Here is a 20,882-nt window from a genome sequence, read left to right as displayed (position 1 = left end):
GGGAACAAGCCTTTGCTAAAATTGTGTTTTTTACAAAGATTTGATGCTATAACCTTTCAGTTTATTAACTTTCAACTGTCATAACTCTTTCTGTGCTTCTTATAGGCACAGTACGTTTTCATATTATAGTAAATTACTTGAAAAGTATTTCCAAGTTGCTAGTTTATTTGCTAGTGTGTTAAACATGTCTGATTCAGAGGAAGACATCTGTGCTATATGTGCTAATGCCAAAGTGGAGCCCAATAGAAATTTATGTACTAACTGTATTGATGCTACTTTAAATAAAAGTCAATCTGTACAAATTGAACACATTTCACCAAACAACGAGGGGAGAGTTATGCCGACTAACTCGCCTCACGTGTCAGTACCTGCATCTCCCGCTCGGGGGGTGCGTGATATTGTGGCGCCGAGTACATCTGGGCGGCCATTACAAATCACATTACAGGATATGGCTACTGTTATGACTGAAGTTTTGGCTAAATTACCAGAACTAAGAGGTAAGCGTGATCACTCTGGGGTGAGAACAGAGTGCGCTGATAATGTTAGGGCCATGTCAGATACTGCGTCACAACTTGCAGAACATGAGGACGGAGAGCTTCATTCTGCGGCTGACGGTTCTGATCCAAACAGATTGGATTCAGATATTTCAAATTTTAAATTTAAGCTGGAAAACCTCCGTGTATTACTAGGGGAGGTGTTAGCGGCTCTGAATGATTGTAACACAGTTGCAATACCAGAAAAAATGTGTAGGTTGGATAAATATTTTGCGGTACCGTCGAGTACTGACGTTTTTTCTATACCTAAGAGACTTACTGAAATTGTTACTAAGGAGTGGGATAGACCCGGTGTGCCGTTCTCATCCCCTCCGATATTTAGAAAGATGTTTCCAATAGACACCACCACACGGGACTTATGGCAAACGATCCCTAAGGTGGAGGGAGCAGTTTCTACTTTAGCTAAGCGTACCACTATCCCGGTGGAGGATAGCTGTGCCTTTTCAGATCCAATGGATAAAAAGTTAGAGGGTTACCTTAAGAAAATGTTTGTTCAACAAGGTTTTATATTGCAACCCCTTGCATGCATTGCGCCTGTCACGGCTGCAGCAGCATTTTGGTTTGAGTCTCTGGAAGGGACACTTGAATCAGCTCCATTAGATGAGATTACACACAGGCTTAAAGCTCTTAAGTTAGCTAACTCATTTATTTCAGATGCCGTAGTACATTTAACTAAGCTTACGGCTAAGAATTCCGGATTCGCCATTCGGGCGCGCAGAGCACTGTGGCTAAAATCCTGATCAGCTGACGTTACTTCTAAGTCTAAATTACTTAATATACCTTTCAAAGGGCAGACCTTATTCGGGCCCGGATTGAAAGAAATTATCGCTGACATTACAGGAGGTAAAGGCCATGCCCTGCCTCAAGACAGAGCCAAACCTAAGGATAGACAATCTAATTTTCGTTCCTTTCGGAATTTCAAAGCAGGAGCAGCATCAACTTCCTCTGCTCCAAAACAAGAAGGATCTGTTGCTCGCTACAGACAAGGCTGGAGACCTAACCAGTCCTGGAACAAGGGCAAGCAGGCCAGGAAACCTGCTGGTGCCCCTAAAACAGCATGAATTGAGGGCCCCCGATCCGGGAACGGATCTAGTGGGGGGCAGACTTTCTCTCTTCGCCCAGGCTTGGGCAAGAGATGTCCAGGATCCCTGGGCGCTAGAGATAATATCTCAGGGATACCTTCTGGACTTCAAATACTCTCCCCCAAGAGAGAGATTTCATCTGTCAAGGTTGTCAACAAACCAAATAAAGAAAGAGGCGTTTCTACGCTGCGTACAAGAGCTTTTATTAATGGGAGTAATCCATCCAGTTCCACGGTCGGAACAGGGACAAGGGTTTTACTCAAATCTGTTTGTGGTTCCCAAAAAAAGAGGGAACTTTCAGGCCAATCCTGGATTTAAAGATCCTAAACAAATTCCTAGAGTTCCATCGTTCAAAATGGAGACTATTCGGACAATTTTACCCATGATCCAAAAGGGTCAGTACATGACCACAGTGGATTTAAAGGATGCTTACCTTCGCATACCGATTCACAAAGATCATTACCGGTATCTAAGGTTTGCCTTTCTAGACAGGCATTACCAGTTTGTAGCTCTTCCATTCGGATTGGCTACGGCTCCGAGAATCTTCACAAAGGTTTTGGGTGCTCTTCTGGCGGTACTAAGACCGCGAGGAATTGCGGTAGCTCCGTACCTAGACGACATTCTGATACAAGCTTCAAGCTTTGAAACTGCCAAGTCTCATACAGAGTTAGTACTGGCATTTCTAAGGTCGCATGGATGGAAGGTGAACGAAAAGAAGAGTTCTCTCTTTCCACTCACAAGAGTTCCCTTCTTGGGGACTCTTATAGATTCTGTAGAAATGAAGATTTACCTGACAGAAGACAGGTTAACAAAGCTTCAAAATGCATGCCGTGTCTTTCATTCCATTCAACACCCGTCAGTAGCTCAATGCATGGAGGTGATCGGCTTAATGGTAGCAGCAATGGACATAGTACCCTTTGCACGCCTACATCTCAGACCGCTGCAATTGTGCATGCTAAGTCAGTGGAATGGGGATTACTCAGACTTGTCCCCTACTCTGAATCTGGATCAAGAGACCAGAAATTCTCTTCTATGGTGGCTTTCTCGGCCACATCTGTCCAGGGGGATGCCATTCAGCAGGCCGGACTGGACAATTGTAACAACAGACGCCAGCCTACTAGGTTGGGGCGCTGTCTGGAATTCTCTGAAGGCTCAGGGACAATGGAATCAGGAGGAGAGTCTCCTACCAATAAACATTCTGGAATTGAGAGCAGTTCTCAATGCCCTTCTGGCTTGGCCCCAGTTAACAACTCGGGGGTTCATCAGGTTTCAGTCGGACAACATCACGACTGTAGCTTACATCAACCATCAGGGAGGGACAAGAAGCTCCCTAGGAATGATGGAAGTATCAAAGATAATTCGCTGGGCAGAGTCTCACTCTTGCCACCTGTCAGCAATCCACATCCCGGGAGTGGAGAACTGGGAGGCGGATTTCTTAAGTCGTCAGACTTTTCATCCGGGGGAGTGGGAACTTCATCCGGAGGTCTTTGCCCAAATACTTCGACGTTGGGGCAAACCAGAGATAGATCTCATGGCGTCTCGACAGAACGCCAAGCTTCCTCGTTACGGGTCCAGATCCAGGGATCCGGGAGCGGTTCTGATAGATGCTTTGACAGCACCTTGGACCTTCGGGATGGCTTATGTGTTTCCACCCTTCCCGATGCTTCCTCGATTGATTGCCAGAATCAAACAGGAGAGAGCATCAGTGATTCTAATAGCGCCTGCATGGCCACGCAGGACTTGGTATGCAGATCTAGTGGACATGTCATCCTGTCCACCTTGGTCGCTACCTCTGAAACAGGACCTTCTGATCCAGGGTCCCTTCAAACATCAAAATCTAATTTCTCTGAAGCTGACTGCTTGGAAATTGAACGCTTGATTTTATCAAAACGTGGTTTTTCTGAGTCAGTTATTGATACCTTAATACAGGCTAGGAAGCCTGTTACCAGAAAGATTTACCATAAGATATGGCGCAAATACTTATATTGGTGCGAATCCAAGAGTTACTCATGGAGTAAGGTTAGGATTCCGAGGATATTGTCTTTTCTACAAGAAGGTTTAGAAAAGGGTTTATCCGCTAGTTCCTTAAAGGGACAGATTTCAGCTCTGTCCATTCTTTTACACAAACGTCTGTCAGAAGTTCCGGACGTTCAAGCTTTTTGTCAGGCTTTAGCTAGGATCAAGCCTGTGTTTAAAACTGTTGCTCCACCATGGAGTTTGAACTTAGTTCTTAATGTTTTACAGGGGGTTCCGTTTGAACCCCTTCATTCCATTGATATCAAGTTGTTATCTTGGAAAGTTCTGTTTTTAATGGCGATTTCCTCGGCTCGAAGAGTCTCTGAGTTATCTGCCTTACATTGTGATTCTCCTTATCTGATTTTTCATTCAGACAAGGTAGTTCTGCGTACTAAACCTGGGTTCCTACCTAAGGTGGTCACTAACAGGAATATCAATCAAGAGATTGTGGTTCCATCTTTGTGTCCTAATCCTTCTTCGAAAAAGGAACGTCTGCTACACAATCTAGATGTAGTCCGTGCCCTGAAATTTTATATACAGGCAACTAAGGATTTTCGACAAACGTCTTCCCTGTTTGTCGTTTATTCTGGTCAGAGGAGAGGTCAAAAAGCTTCGGCTACCTCTCTCTCCTTTTGGCTTCGTAGCATAATACGGTTAGCCTATGAGACTGCTGGACAGCAGCCTCCTGAAAGAATTACAGCACATTCTACTAGAGCTGTGGCTTCCACTTGGGCCTTTAAGAATGAGGCTTCTGTTGAACAGATTTGCAAGGCTGCAACTTGGTCTTCTCTTCATACTTTTTCCAAATTTTACAAATTTGACACTTTTGCTTCTTCGGAGGCTGTTTTTGGGAGAAAGGTTCTTCAGGCAGTGGTTCCTTCCGTATAAAGAGCCTGCCTGTCCCTCCCGTCATCCGTGTACTTTAGCTTTGGTATTGGTATCCCATAAGTAATGGATGATCCGTGGACTGGATACACTTAACAAGAGAAAACATAATTTATGCTTACCTGATAAATTTATTTCTCTTGTAGTGTATCCAGTCCACGGCCCGCCCTGTCACTTTAAGGCAGGTAATTTTTCCATTAAACTACAGTCACCACTGCACCCTATGGTTTTCCTTTCTCTGCATGTTTTCGGTCGAATGACTGGTAATGGCAGTTAGGGGAGGAGCTATATAGCAGCTCTGCTGGGTGAATCCTCTTGCACTTCCTGTTGGGGAGGAGTTAATATCCCATAAGTAATGGATGATCCGTGGACTGGATACACTACAAGAGAAATAAATTTATCAGGTAAGCATAAATTATGTTTTCTCCAGCTTGACCTTGCAGGATTTGGTTTGCGGATCTGGTACAGGTGTCCAGTTGTCCTCTTTGGCCACTTCCTCTGCGTCACTACCTTCTGTCTCAAGGTCCATTCTTTCATCATGATCTATAATCTCTTAACTTGATGCCTTGGAGATTAAACGCTTAGTTTTAAGACGGAGAGGTTTTTATGATTCTGTCATTGAAACTTTGGTTCAGGCCCATAAACCTGTAACAAGGAAGATTTATCACAAGTTCTAGAAAGCTTTTATTTCCTGGTGTTTGGAACATTGGTTCAGTTGACACTCTTTTAGAATTTCTAGAATTCTTCAATTTCTTCAGGATGGATAAAGGTTTATTCACTAGTTCCTTAAAGGGACAGATCTCTGCTATTTCGGGCTTTTTTCACAAGAAGATTGCTAAATTTCCAGATATCCAGACTTATGTCCAGCATTTAGTTCTAAATCTATTCTTTTATGTTTTTGCTTTTTCTGAAGCAACGTTTGGTAGGAAAGTACTTCAGGCAGCTGTTTCTGGGCATTAATATTTTGTATTTATGTTTTTAAAAAACAAGCAAACAAAAAAAAAATAATAATAATCATACAATGTATTTAGAATAGTATAGGTCTGGTCCCGCCCAGATTACTCATAGGCGTCACTGCTTGGGTATAAGTTTCCACGAGTAATGGATCATGGACTCTCGTCACCTTTATTAAAGAAAATATTATTTATGCTTACCTGATAAATTCATTTTTTCCACAAGCCCCTGCCCAATTTTTTTTTCTATTGTGATTGTTTCTTTCTAGCTGCAATTTAAATATGCACCTCCTTTAGTCCACTCTCTGGCTTGGCTATACATTAAACTAGTTTTTGGTAATTGGGAGGGGTTTTAAGTGCTTTTGGAGTTATTGGATTTTCTTCGTAAATGGAAAGAGTCCACAGCTGCATTAATTAATTTGGGGAAAATAAGAACCTGGCCACCAGGAGGAGGCAAATACACCCCAGCCAAAGACTTAAATACTCCTCTCACTCCCCTCATCCCCCAGTCATTCTTTGCCTTTTGTCCCAGGAGGTTGGCAGAGAAGTGTCAGAAGTTTGTTTTGTCTCTTCGACATGGGACGGGAGTTTTAAGTAATACTATCAGGCTCTCAGTGAGAGCCTGGTTGAAAGTTAGAGTCTCGAGATGCATGGAGAGTCTTTCTGCAAAACCATCCCGACTCATATTAACAGCTACACACAAGCAATCGGCGTTGTCTGTCTAACTTCGCTTCGCTGCCTGCTTTCTTCTCTCAAGTCCATGGCGGAGGCGCTGCTACTGTTCCTCAATCTTGAAGGACAGTGTTTCTGTTCCACGGCGTAGATTCTGGTAAGATCGTTTCATGTTACTTCATATGAATGTACTGTATCTTATTTGTTTCCTGTAAGGTTCTATCAGTGAAGCTCCTTTGGCTCTTGGAATCGAGGGTTAATATCTCCCCAGGGGGTTATTGAACAGGGTTTTTTTTTAATCATGTATGTTGATGTGATTCAATCTGCTTATGTGTAGAGTTAACTGGGCTCTTGGCTTAGAACATAGGGGCCTTTGGAAGTGACGCAACCTTATGGTTGGGCGCACTTTTTTGGACTGTACGGTTCACCTTGTGACTGGACGTGTTTACGTTCTGGCCTTCCATTTCCGCATTCCTGATCGTGTGGCAACTGAAAAATTTCGGGTCAGCTAGTGTCTGGTTCTAGGAGGTGGTGACTGCCCCAGCCATTGTTGGTGTCAGGTGCCTTTTAGATTTTTCTTTAGTCCATATATTATATTCTCTTTCCAGTTATGGAGGATTCGGATGCTGAGACTGTTCAAAATTCAGATTCTTCTACTTGTGAAGAATGTGAATTGGCCCCGTTGACACAGGTGAATCAGTTATGTTCGATATGTTGTGTTAGAGTTCCTTGTTCATTCTAATGAGGACTCGTGGGTCCGTGGGGCTGGAAGGATTGTTTCAGTCCTTATTGAGCCTTCAAGTTGGTTGACTGGGTCAGCGGCGTTCCGCTGTGTTATGCCTTTGCTTCCGATTCTCTTGGAACCTAGAGTATTCTTCCTCACGTGAGAGGATTGGGGGTTTAGCACCTCCTTACCGCTGGTTTAAGGCGGTTTGGCCTTTGGGAGGCTCTAGGAATTGTCCTGTTGGACGTGTTCCTTCCATGGTTCTCTTGTCAGTGAGACCTTTGGACTTCCTCATGTGGGTTAAGTCTCCTTAAGGGGCCCTGGGTTTCCCTTCGGGAGAGGGTTGCTCTCTTCTTGAGACCCTTTGGATTTATCTGTTCCTCCATGTGAGTTAGGTCTCCTTTGGGGACCTGAATTTCTTTTACAAAGATATGACGAGTCCACGGATTTCATCCTTACTTGTGGGATATTAACCTCCTGCTAACAGGAAGTGGCAAAGAGCACCACAGCAGAGCTGTATATATATAGCCCCTTCCCTTCCCCTCCACCCTCAGTCATTCTCTTTGCCTGTGTTCTACTAGGAAGACATGGTAAAGTGAGGTGTTAGTTTTAGTTTCTTCAATCAAAAACTTTTTTATTTTAAATGGTACCGGTGTGTACTATTTTCCTCAGGGGGATATGGAAGAAGATTTCTGCCCTGAGGTTTGATGATCTTAGCATTTGTAACTAAGATCCATGCTGGTTCCCACAAGACTTCTGAAGGTAACATGAGACATCTTCAGTGTGGAGACCGGTTTCATGCTACAAGCAGCGTTAAGGTATGTGCAGCCTTTTTTTCTGAGGAGACTTGGTGTATCAGAACTGGCTGGCATTATTTCCCTGTATGGGAATGGGGTAAGCAGTAAAACCTATTTTAATAAGAGGGGTGTTACTTTATATTTATCATTAGTTGATATTTGGGCATTATGTGACATGGGAGACAATATAAAAAACAATGTTTTATGTTTTTTATTTTTGGCACTTAAAACTTATTGGTTTTATGCTTGAGAGTTATATTGTGTGTGTGTGTGTGTATTTTTACTTTAGTGCAAAACTGCATTTCCATGTGGTGTTGTTTGAGCCTTCTCTGACTTTTGACCTTAAGGGGCGGAGCCTATTTTTGGCGCAATTTCTTCATGCTTAGCAGCAGCAAACAGTAACTCGGTGGCTCCTGGACTGTGTAGCTGGTCTGAAGGGTTGGAAACGTGATTCAAAGTACCCTGGGGGCAGGTAGGCGCAGAGTGTATTTTTATCTATCTTTTGACTACATGTTGATATAAGTACTTCTAAAGCCTTATTTCTGCCCTTGCTTCTGGGTGCAGTAATTTTTGGATTAACCAACGATATTAAGTTAAATTTGGGAATAATTTAACGTTTTTTGTGCATTTTGGAAAAATTTTCACTTTTTCTTTTCTTAAAGGCACAGTACACGTTTTTTCTAATGTTTATTTTATGCTATAAATAAGTGTTTAAATGACTTTTGTGGTATTACTAGTCTGTTCAACATGTCTGACATTGAGGTTTCTCATTGTTCTATGTGTTTAGAAGCTATTGTGCAACCCCCTCTAACATTGTGTAACTTTTGTACTGAAAGGGCTTTACAATGTTAAAAGCACATTTTAAATAAAGTAAGTGTGACTAGGGAGGATTCTCAGTCTGAAGAGAATCAGGATATGCCATCCAATTCTCCCTAAGTGTCACAACCTTTTATGCCCACACAAGCGACGCCTAGTACTTCTAGTGCGTCTAATTCCTTTACTCTGCAGGAGATGGCTGCAGTTATGTCAACTACCCTTACAGAGGTATTGTCTAAATTACCAGTGTTGCAGGGTAAACGCAGTAGGTCAAGTATTAATGTAAATACTGAATCCTCTGATGCTTTATTAGCTATTTCCGATGTTCCCTCACAGTGCTCTGAGTTGGGGATTAGGGAATTACTGTCTGAGGGTGAAATTTCTGATTCAGGGAATGTTTTGCCTCAGACAGATTTGGATGCTATGTCATTTAAATTTAAGCTTGAACACCTCTGCCTGTTGCTTAGGGAGGTTTTAGCGACTCTGGATGATTGTGATCCTATTGTGATTCCTCCAGAGAAATTGTGTAAAATGGATTAATATTTGGAAGTTCCTACTTACACTGATGTTTTTCCGGTTCCTAAGAGAATTTCGGAAATTATTAGTAAGGAATGGGATAGACCAGGTATACTGTTTTCTCCCTCTCCTAATTATAAGAAAATGTTTCCTATATCAGATACCATTCGGGACTCATGGCAAGCGGTCCCTAAGGTAGAGGGAGCTATATCTTCCCTAGCTAAGCGTACTACTATACTCATTGAGGATAGTTGTGCTTTCAAGGATCCTATGGATAAGAAATTAGATGGTCTACTAAAGAAATTATTTGTTAATCAGGGATTTCTTTTACAACCTACGGCTTGCATTGTTCCAGTAACTACTGCAGCAGCTTTTTGGTTTGAGGCTCTAGAAGAGTCTCTTAAGGTTGAGATTCCATTAGATGACATTCTAGATAGAATTAAGGCTCTTAAGCTAGCTAATTCTTTTATTACTGATGCCGCTTTTCAAATTGCTAAATTAGCGGCAAGAAATGCAGGATTTGCTATTTTAGCACGTAGAGCATTGTGGTTCAAATCTTAGTCTGCTAATGTGTCATCAAAACATAAGCTTTTAGCTATTCCCTATAAAGGTAAGACCCTTTTTGGGCCAGAATTGAAGGAGATCATTTCTGATATTACAGGAGGTAAGGGCCATGCCCTACCTCAGGATAGGTCGGTTAAAATGTGGGGTAAACAGAATAATTTTCGTTCCTTTCAGAACTTTAAAGGAGGACCCCACGCTTCTTCTTCCACAAAGCAGCATGAACGGGTGGCCCCCGATCTGGGGCCGGATCTAGTAGAGGGCAGACTTTCTTTCTTTGCTCAGGCTTAGGCAAGTGATGTTCAGGATTCCTGGGCACTAGAAATAGTGACCCACGGTTATCAATTGGAACTCAAGGATTTTCTCCCAAGAGGGAGATTTCATCTTTCAAAATTATCTGCAAACCAGATAAAGAGAGAGGCGTTCTTACGCTGTGTAAAAGATCTTTTTACTATGGGAGTAATCTGTCCTGTACCAAAATTGGAACAGGGACAGGGGTTTTACTCAAACCTATTTGTGGTCCCCAAAAAAGAGGGAACGTTCAGACCCATTTTTGACCTCAAGTGTCTAAACAAATTTCTAAGAGTTCCATCATTCAAGATGGAGACAATTCGAATGATTTTGCCAATGATCCAGGAAGGTCAATATATGACTACCGTGGATTTGAAGGATGCTAATCAAACAGGAGAGAGCTTCAGTGATCCTAATTTCTCTGCAACTGACTGCGTGGAGATTGAACGCTTAATTTTATCGAAGCGAGGATTCTCTGGTTCAGTTATCAATACTTTGATACAGGCTAGAAAGCCTGTCACTAGAAAAATCTATCATAAGATATGGCGTAAATATCTTTTTGGTGTGAATCCAAAGGTTACTCATGGAGTAAAGTTAGGATTCCTAAGATTTTGTCTTTTCTCCAAGAACAATTCGAGAGAGGGTTATCGGCAAGTTCCTTAAAGGGACAAATTTCAGCTTTGTCAATTCTGTTTCACAAACGTTTGGCAAATGTATCAGATGTTCAGTCTTTTTGTCAGGCTCTAGCTAGAATTAAGCCTGTATTTTGACCTATTACTCCTCCCTGGAGTTTGAATTTAGTTCTTCGAGTTCTGCAAGGGGTTCAGTTTGAACCTATGCATTCCATAGATATTAAACTATTATCTTGGAAAGTTCTGTTTTGGTTTCGAAGAGTTTCTGAGCTTTCAGCATTACAGTGTGATTCGCCTTATCTCATATTTCATTCTGATAAGGTGGTTTTTACGTACCAAACCTGGGTTCCTTCCTAAGGTTGTTTTGAATAAGAATATTAATCAGGAAATTGTTGTTCCTTCCTTGTGTCCTAATCCTTCTTCTAAGAAGGAGCGTCTGTTACATAACTTGGACGTGGTCCATGCCTTAAAGTTTTACTTACAGGCAACTAAGGATTTCCGTCCATCTTCATTATTCATCGTTTATTCTGGAAAGCGTAGGGGTCAGAAAGCTATGGCTACCTCTCTTTCTTTTTGGCTGAGCAGTATCATCCGCCTGGCATATGAGACTGCTGGACAGCAGCCTCCTGAAAGAATTACAGCTCATTCTTCTAGGGCTGTGGCTTCCACATGGGCTTTTAAAAACGATGCATCTGTGGAATAGATTTGTAAGGCTGTAAGGCTTGGCCGTCCCTTCACACTTTTTCCAAATTTTTCAAATTTGATACTTTTGCTTCTTCTGAGGCTATCTTTGGGAGAAAGGTTCTTCAAGCAGTGGTGCCTTTCGTTTAGGTTCCTGTCTTGTCCCTCCCTGTGAGTGAGCTGTAATCCTTTCAGGAGGCTGCTGTCCAGCAGTCTCGTATTCCAAACGGATGATGCTTTTCAGCCAAAAAGAAAGAGAGTTAGACGTAGCTTTTTGACCTCTACGTTTTCCAGAGGCAATAAACAAAGAAGATGTTTGACGGAAATCTTTGGTTGCTTGCAAGTAAAACTTCAAAGCACGAACCACGTCCAAGTTGTGCAACAGACGCTCCTTCTTAGAGGAAGGATTAGGACACAGAGAAGGAACAACAATTTCCTGATTGATATTCCTATTAGTAACAACCTTAGGAAGGAATCCAGGCTTGGTACGCAAAACCACCTTATCAGCATGGAAAACAAGATAAGGCGAGTCGCATTGCAATGCAGATAGATCAGAAACTCTTCGAGCCGAAGAGATAGCAACTAAAAACAGAACTTTCCAAGATAGAAGCTTAATATCTATGGAATGCATAGGTGCAAACGGAACCCCTTGAAGAACTTTAAGAACTAAATTCAAACTCCATGGCGGAGCAACAGGTTTAAACACAGGCTTGATTCTAACTAAAACCTGACAGAACGACTGAACGTCTGGAACATCTGCCAGACGTTTGTGCAGTAGAATAGATAAAGCAGATATCTGTCCCTTTAAGGAACTTGCTGATGGCCCCTTCTCCAATCCTTCTTGGAGAAAGGACAAAATCCTAGGAATCCTGATCTTACTCCATGAGTAGCCTTTGGATTCGCACGAATAAAGATATTTACGCCATATCTTATGATAAATTTTCTTTAGGAGACCCTCTAATTTTTTATCCATAGGATCTTTGAAAGCACAACTGTCCTCAATAGGTATAGTTGTACGCTTAGCCAGGGTAGAAATAGCTCCCTTCACCTTAGGGACCGTCTGCCACGAGTCCCGCATGGTGTCTGATATGGGAAACAATTTCTTAAAAGTAGGAGGGGGAGCGAACGGAATACCTGGTCTATCCCACTCCTTAGTAACAATGTCCGAAATCCTCTTAGGGACAGGAAAAACATCAGTGTAGGCAGGAACCTCTAGAAATCTGTCCATTTTACACAATTTCTCTGGAACTACAATAGGGTCACAATCATCCAGAGTCGCTAAAACCTCCCTGAGCAACAAGCGGAGGTGTTCTAGTTTAAATTTAAAAGCCATCATATCTGAGTCTGTCTGAGGGAACATCTTTCCTGATTCAGAAATCTCTCCCTCAGACGGCAAATCCCTCACCCCCAACTCAGAACATTGTGAGGGTACATCGGATATGGCTAATAAAGTGTCAGAGGGCACAGCATTTGTTCTCACACCAGACCTACTGCGCTTCCCCTGCAACCCAGGAAGCTTAGATAAAACCTCTGTGAGGGTAGTATTCATAACTGTGGCCATATCTTGCAGGGTAAAAGAATTAGACGCACTAGAAGTACTTGGCGTCGCTTGTGCGGGCATTAATGGTTGTGACACTTGGGGAGAATTAGATGGCATAACCTGATTCCCTTATGACTGGAGGACTGTTGGCTCAGTTGAGTCTGATTTTGCGGTCTCTAGCTTGGCCTCCGGACTATCTGCGGGTCAGTGTCCTTGGGGCTTTTTCCTTTCAATGTTCTTGGCTTCGGATGAAGCGGGTTTTGTTGGGTAGTGGTTTCAGGCATGGTGCCCTCAGAATGGGCCGCCTCTTGTACCCTCCCGTCTTGGCATTCAGTGTCCTCTATAGCTGGGGTATTGTTTTCCCAAAAGTAATGAATGCAGCTGTGGACTCTTTCCATTTATCAAGAAAAACATAAATTATGCTTACCTGATAAAGCTAACACAATGAAATGACGCAGCTCGCGTCATAACAGGCGCAACTTTGCGCCAAAAAAAATTGCGTCAAAGACTCAAGAAACATCACGACTAGCATTTTGCGTCATCGCAAGCCCCCACAAATTTTTTTTAAAAACAGACTCCATGTTACAACTAACTGGAACCCCAGGTAAGAAAAAAATACCTAAATTCTCCCATAAACATAAACTCCATGCTGAAACTGTTAGACTGGAAAGGGAAATATACACAGACCTGACTCATGGCAAATATATGCAATATATATTAAAAACTTTATAATATAAAGTGCCAAACATAGCTGAGAGTGTATTAAAAAATGATATATACTTACCAGAAGACACCCATCCACATATAGCAGACAGCCAAACCAGTACTGAAACATATCAGCAGAGGTAATGGTAGAGGAGTATAATGTCAATCTATAAACGGAGGCAGCAGATGAATCCCTGCGACCGATTTACAGAATCGATTTCCCATATGCGAAAACATGGTATCATCAGGCAATACTCACTTCACATCCTTTAGACAAACACTGTACTTTGAGAGGACCTGGGCTTCATAATGCTTAGAAGCGCCTTTCACAGAAGAAATCGAGCACATCTTGCTTCACCACCTCCTAAGTAGGCAAAGTTTGTAAAACTGAGGAACTTAGGTATGAGTTAGGTGGGAGGTGTATTTATAGGCATTTTGAGGTTTGGGAAACTTTTCCCCCTCCTGGTAGGCATGTATATCCCATACGTCACTAGCTCATTGACTCTTGCCACTTACACACACATATATATATATATATATATATATTTCCACAGCCTTTGTTGATTCCCTCCTGTATTTCACAATGCTGCTGCCCATGATGCAGAGGGGAAAATAAAGCGGAAAATTCATCAGGTGAATGAAAAACATAAAGTCAAGGAGGATTAGACACATAAATACGTAATATAAGTAAAAGTTGAATAGCCAGAATAATGGAAGTTAAAGCAATTAAGGCAAAAAATGGCTTGCTGAGTAAATAACATACCAGCTATGCAAAAATGAAAGCAAGAACAAGTAATATCAACTTAAGTTAAATAATGAAATGTCTATAAAGCAAGTTAGTGACCCAATTCTTACCTCAGCACTAAAAAGTAATCAGAAGGATTAGATGGAATAAAATGACTGTAAAATTGCACAAGTGACTGGACTGAAGAATTAACTTTGTTACAGACCTATCAAAGTATTACTCTCTAGGTCAGCGGCCTCAAAGTACCAGCTCTGGGGCCACATGCAGCCCTCAAGATAGTTTCTTCTGGTCCTCGCTTGTTTATCAGGTAAATAATTAATTGGAACCCCTAATTTTTTTTCTCTTGTTAAGTGTAGTCAGTCCACGGGTCATCCATTACTTATGGGATTATATCTCTTCCCCAACAGGAAGTTGCAAGAGGATCACCCAAGCAGAGCTGCTATATAGCTCCTCCCCTCACATGTCATATCCAGTCATTCTCTTGCAACCTAACTAAAGATAGGTCGTTGTGAGAGGTCTGTGGTGTTTTTAAACTTAGTTTATTTCTTCAATCAAAAGTTTGTTATTTTAAATGGCACCGGAGTGTGCTGTTTCTTTCTCAGGCAGCATTAGAAGAAGAATCTGCCTGCGTTTTCTATGATCTTAGCAGACGTAACTAAGATCCACTGGCTGTTCTCGCACATTCTGAGGAGTGAGGTAACTTCAGAAAAGGGGAATAGCATACAGGGCCCCCCTGCAAACGAGGTATGTGCAGTAAATTATTTTTCTAAGCAATGGAATTGACTGAGAAAATACTGCTGATACCAATGTAATGTAAGTTTAGCCTTAAATGCAGTGGTAGCGACTGGTATTAGGCTGATGAGTGTGTGTACACTGAAGTATTTTTCTAGGGAATGGTATTTGACTCAGAAAATACTGTTAATACTGAAGTAATGTATGAGCCTTAACTGCAGTAACAGCGACTGGTAGCAGGCTTATTAATAACACTTCATAACTTTTAAAATGTATGTTCAAAACGTTTACTGGCATGTTAATCGTTTTTTGTGAGGTACTTGGTGATAAAACTTATTGGGGCATGATTTTTACCACATGGCTAACTTTTGTTTCTGCATAGAAACAGTTAACTGAGCTTCCCCACTGTTGTAATATGAGTGGGAGGGGCCTATTTTAGCGCTTTTTTGCGCAGTAAAAATTCAGTCACAATCTTCCTACTTCATCCTCCATGATCCAGGACGTCTCTAGAGAGCTCAGGGGTCTTCAAAATTCATTTTGAGGGAGGTAATCAGTCACAGCAGACCTGTGACAGTGTGTTTGACTGTGATAAAAACGTTAATTATTAAATTGTTATCCGTTTTTGGGTATTAAGGGGTTAATCATCCATTTGCTGGTGGGTGCAATCCTTTGCTAACTTAATACATTTACTGTGAAAATTTGGTTGCTATAACTAATTTGGTTCATTGTTATTTCAACTGTGACAGCCTTTTGTGCTTCTTAAAGGCACAGTAGCGTTTTTTATATTGCTTGTAAATTTATTTGAAAAGTATTTTCCAAGCTTGCTAGTCTCATTGCTAGTCTGTTTAAACATGTCTGACACAGATGAATCTGTTTGTCCACTATGTATGAAGGCCAATGTGGAGCCCCATAGAAATTTGTGTACTAAATGCATTGATGTAACTTTAAGTAAAAGTCAGTCTTTACATGTAAAGAAATTATCACCAGACAACGAGGGGGAAGTTATGCCGACTAACTCTCCTCACGTGTCAGTACCTTCGCCTCCCGCTCAGGAGGTGCGTGATATTGTGGCGCCAAGTACATCAGGGAGGCCCTTACAAATCACTTTGCAAGACATGGCTACTGTTATGACAGAAGTATTATCTAAATTGCCAGAATTAAGAGGCAAGCGTGATAGCTCTGGGTTAAGGACAGAGCGCGCTGATGATGTGAGAGCCATGTCCGATACTGCGTCACAATTTGCAGAACATGAAGACGGAGAGCTTCATTCTATGGGTGACGGATCTGATCCAGGGAGACTGGATTCAGAGATTTCTAATTTTAAATTTAAGCCTGAGAACCTCCGCATATTGCTAGGGGAGGTATTAGCGGCTCTGAATGATTGTAACACGGTTGCAATTCCAGAAAAATTATGTAGGTTGGATAGATACTATGCGTTACCGGTGTGTACTGACGTGTTTCCTATACCTAAAAGGCTTACAGAGATTATTAGCAAGGAGTGGGATAGAACCGGTGTGCCTTTTTCCCCTCCTCCCATATTTAAGAAAATGTTTCCTATAGACGCCACCACACGAGACTTATGGCAGACGGTCCCTAAGGTGGAGGGAGCAGTTTCTACTTTAGCTAAGCGTACCACTATCCCGGTGGAGGATAGTTGTGCCTTTTCAGATCCAATGGATAAAAAATTAGAAGGTTACCTTAAGAAAATGTTTGTTCAACAAGGTTTTATCTTACAGCCCCTTGCATGCATTGCGCCTGTCACTGCTGCGGCGACATTCTGGTTTGAGTCTCTGGAAGAGGCCATTCGCACAGCTCCATTGGATGAAATTATGAACAAGCTTAAAGTACTTAAGCTAGCTAACGCATTTGTTTCTGATGCCGTCGTACATTTAACCAAACTTACGGCTAAGAACTCCGGATTCGCCATCCAAGCGCGCAGAGCGCTATGGCTTAAATCCTGGTCAGCGGACGTGACTTCTAAATCTAAATTGCTTAATATTCCTTTCAAAGGGCAGACCTTATTCGGGCCCGGCTTGAAAGAAATTATCGCTGACATTACGGGAGGTAAGGGCCATGCTCTGCCTCAGGACAGGGCCAAATCAAAGGCCAAACAGTCTAATTTTCGTGCCTTTCGTAACCTCAAGGCAGGAGCAGCATCAACTTCCTCCGCTCCAAAACAGGAAGGAGCTGTTGCTCGTTACAGACAAGGCTGGAAAACTAACCAGTACTGGAACAAGGGCAAGCAGGCCAGAAAACCTGCTGCTGCCCCTAAGACAGCATGAAGAGAGGGCCCCCTATCCGGAAACGGATCTAGTGGGGGGCAGACTTTCTCTCTTCGCCCAGGCTTCGGCAAGAGATGTCCAGGATCCCTGGGCATTGGAGATCATATCTCAGGGATATCTTCTGGACTTCTCCTCCACAAGGGAGATTTTATCTTTCAAGGTTATCAGCAAACCAAATAAAGAAAGAGGCGTTTCTACGCTGTGTACAAGACCTCTTACTAATAGGGGTGATCCACCCAGTTCCGCGGACGGAGCACGGGCAAGGATTCTATTCAAATCTGTTTGTGGTTCCCAAGAAAGAGGGAACCTTCAGACCAATCTTGGACTTAAAAATCCTAAACAAATTCCTAAGAGTTCCATCATTCAAAATGGAAACTATTCGAACCATCCTACCCATGATCCAAGAGGGTCAGTACATGACCACAGTGGACTTAAAGGATGCCTACCTTCACATACCGATTCACAAGGATCATTATCGGTACCTAAGATTTGCCTTCCTAGACAGGCATTATCAGTTTGTAGCTCTTCCCTTCGGGTTAGCTACGGCTCCAAGAATCTTTACAAAGGTTCTGGGCTCACTTCTGGCGGTACTAAGACCGCGAGGCATAGCGGTGGCTCCGTACCTAGACGACATTCTGATACAAGCGTCAAATTTTCAAACTGCCAAGTCTCATACAGAGATAGTTCTGGCATTTCTGAGGTCGCATGGGTGGAAGGTGAACGTGGAAAAGAGTTCTCTATTACCACTCACAAGGGTTCCCTTCCTAGGGACTCTTATAGATTCTGTAGAGATGAAAATTTACCTGACGGAGGCCAGGTTATCAAAACTTCTAAATGCTTGCCGTGCCCTTCATTTCATTCCACACCCGTCAGTAGCTCAGTGCATGGAAGTAATCGGCTTAATGGTAGCGGCAATGGACATAGTACCATTTGCGCGCCTGCATCTCAGACCGCTGCAATTGTGCATGCTAAGTCAGTGGAATGGGGATTACTCAGATTTGTCCCCTCTAATAAATCTGGATCAAGAGACCAGAGATTCTCTTCTATGGTGGCTTTCTCGGCCCCACCTGTCCAAGGGGATGACCTTTCGCAGGCCAGATTGGACGATTGTAACAACAGACGCCAGCCTTCTAGGTTGGGGCGCAGTCTGGAATTCCCTGAAGGCTCAGGGTTCATGGACTCAGGAGGAGAAACTCCTCCCAATAAATATTCTGGAGTTAAGAGCAATATTCAATGCTCTTCTAGCTTGGCCTCAGTTAGCAACTCTGAGGTTCATCAGATTTCAGTCAGACAACATCACGACTGTGGCTTACATCAACCATCAAGGGGGAACCAGGAGTTCCCTAGCGATGTTGGAAGTCTCAAAGATAATTCGCTGGGCAGAGTCTCACTCTTGCCACCTGTCAGCGATCTACATCCCAGGCGTGGAGAACTGGGAGGCGGATTTTCTAAGTCGCCAGACTTTTCATCCGGGGGAGTGGGAACTTCATCCGGAGGTCTTCGCCCAACTGATTCATCGTTGGGGCAAACCAGATCTGGATCTCATGGCGTCTCGCCAGAACGCCAAGCTTCCTTATTACGGATCCAGGTCCAGGGACCCGGGAGCGGTGCTGATAGATGCTCTGACAGCCCCTTGGGTCTTCAACATGGTTTATGTGTTTCCACCATTTCCGATGCTTCCTCGACTGATTGCCAAGATCAAACAGGAGAGAGCATCAGTGATTCTGATAGCGCCTGCGTGGCCACGCAGGACCTGGTATGCAGACCTAGTGGACATGTCGTCCTGTCCACCATGGTCTCTGCCTCTGAGGCAGGACCTTCTAATTCAGGGTCCTTTCAACCATCCAAATCTAATTTCTCTGAGGCTGACTGCATGGAGATTGAACGCTTGATTCTATCTAAGCATGGCTTCTCGGAGTCGGTTATTGATACCTTAATACAGGCTAGGATACCTGTTACCAGAAGAATTTACCATAAGATATGGCGTAAATATTTATATTGGTGCGAATCCAAGAGTTACTCATGGAGTAAGGTTAGGATTCCTAGGATATTGTCTTTTCTACAAGAGGGTTTAGAAAAAGGCTTATCCGCTAGTTCGTTAAAGGGACAGATTTCTGCTCTGTCTATTCTTCTACACAAGCGTCTGGCAGAAGTTCCAGACGTTCAGGCTTTTTGTCAGGCTTTGGCTAGGATTAAGCCTGTGTTTAAGACTGTTGCTCCGCCGTGGAGCTTAAACTTAGTTCTTAACGTTCTGCAATGCGTTCCATTTGAACCCCTTCATTCCATTGATATCAAGCTGTTATCTTGGAAAGTTCTGTTTTTGATGGCTATTTCCTCGGCTCGAAGAGTCTCTGAGTTATCTGCCTTACATTGTTATTCTCCTTATCTGATTTTTCATTCAGACAAGGTAGTTCTGCGTACTAAACCTGGGTTCTTACCTAAGGTAGTTTCTAACAGGAATATCAATCAAGAGATTGTTGTTCCATCATTGTGTCCTAATCCTTCTTCAAAGAAGGAACGACTTTTGCATAATCTGGACGTAGTCCGTGCCCTGAAGTTCTATTTGCAGGCAACTAAAGATTTTCGTCAAACTTCTTCCCTGTTTGTCGTTTACTCTGGACAGAGGAGAGGTCAAAAGGCTTCGGCTACCTCTCTCTCCTTTTGGCTTCGTAGCATAATACGTTTAGCCTATGAGACTGCTGGACAGCAGCCTCCTGAAAGAATTACAGCTCATTCTACTAGAGCTGTGGCTTCCACCTGGGCCTTTAAAAATGAGGCCTCTGTTGAACAGATTTGCAAGGCTGCAACTTGGTCTTCACTTCACACTTTTTCAAAATTTTACAAATTTGACACTTTTGCTTCTTCGGAGGCTATTTTTGGGACAAAGGTACTTCAGGCAGTGGTTCCCTCCGTTTAAAGTTCCTGCCTTGTCCCTCCCTTCATCCGTGTACTTTAGCTTTGGTATTGGTATCCCATAAGTAATGGATGACCCGTGGACTGACTACACTTAACAAGAGAAAACATAATTTATGCTTACCTGATAAATTTATTTCTCTTGTAGTGTAGTCAGTCCACGGCCCGCCCTGTCTTTTTAAGGCAGATCTAAATTTTTAATTAAACTCCAGTCACCACTGCACCCTATGGTTTCTCCTTTCTCGTCTTGTTTCGGTCGAATGACTGGATATGACATGTGAGGGGAGGAGCTATATAGCAGCTCTGCTTGGGTGATCCTCTTGCAACTTCCTGTTGGGGAAGAGATATAATCCCATAAGTAATGGATGACCCGTGGACTGACTACACTACAAGAGAAATAAATTTATCAGGTAAGCATAAATTATGTTTTTTAAGGTTCTAAGAAGTGTAGCTAGTTGATGTTCTATTCAGGCCCTCGCAAGATAACTAAAAAGATAAACATTGTCCAGTGTAGTTTCCCACCATCCACTGCTTGGATAAATACTCTTTCTCTTGTTAAGTGTATCCAGTCCACGGATCATCCATTACTTATGGGATATTAACTCCTCCCCAACAGGAAGTGCAAGAGGATTCACCCAGCAGAGCTGCTATATAGCTCCTCCCCTAACTGCCATTACCAGTCATTCTCTTGCACCCAACGACTAGATAGGATGTGTGAGAGGACTATGGTGATTATATTTAGTTTTATACCTTCAATCAAAAGTTTGTTATTTTATAATAGCACC

The 20,882-nt window shown here is 42.6% G+C and overlaps 1 protein-coding gene across 1 annotated transcript in view; it reads left to right on the top strand.

The window, feature by feature from the left end:
* Positions 1-20,882, top strand: part of MBD2 (methyl-CpG binding domain protein 2) — a 217,423-nt gene that overhangs the window by 103,532 nt on the left and 93,009 nt on the right. Inside the window, exon 6 of the mRNA XM_053699661.1 lies at positions 6,771-6,853. Coding sequence (XP_053555636.1) covers positions 6,771-6,853 — 83 coding nt within the window. The remainder of the gene's footprint in view (positions 1-6,770; positions 6,854-20,882) is intronic.

Source organism: Bombina bombina, chromosome 2 (assembly GCF_027579735.1).
Source record: "Bombina bombina isolate aBomBom1 chromosome 2, aBomBom1.pri, whole genome shotgun sequence".
Lineage (NCBI taxonomy): Eukaryota > Metazoa > Chordata > Amphibia > Anura > Bombinatoridae > Bombina > Bombina bombina.
Note: the sequence above shows the minus strand (reverse complement) of the source record. Positions and strands in the feature narration are given on the sequence as shown.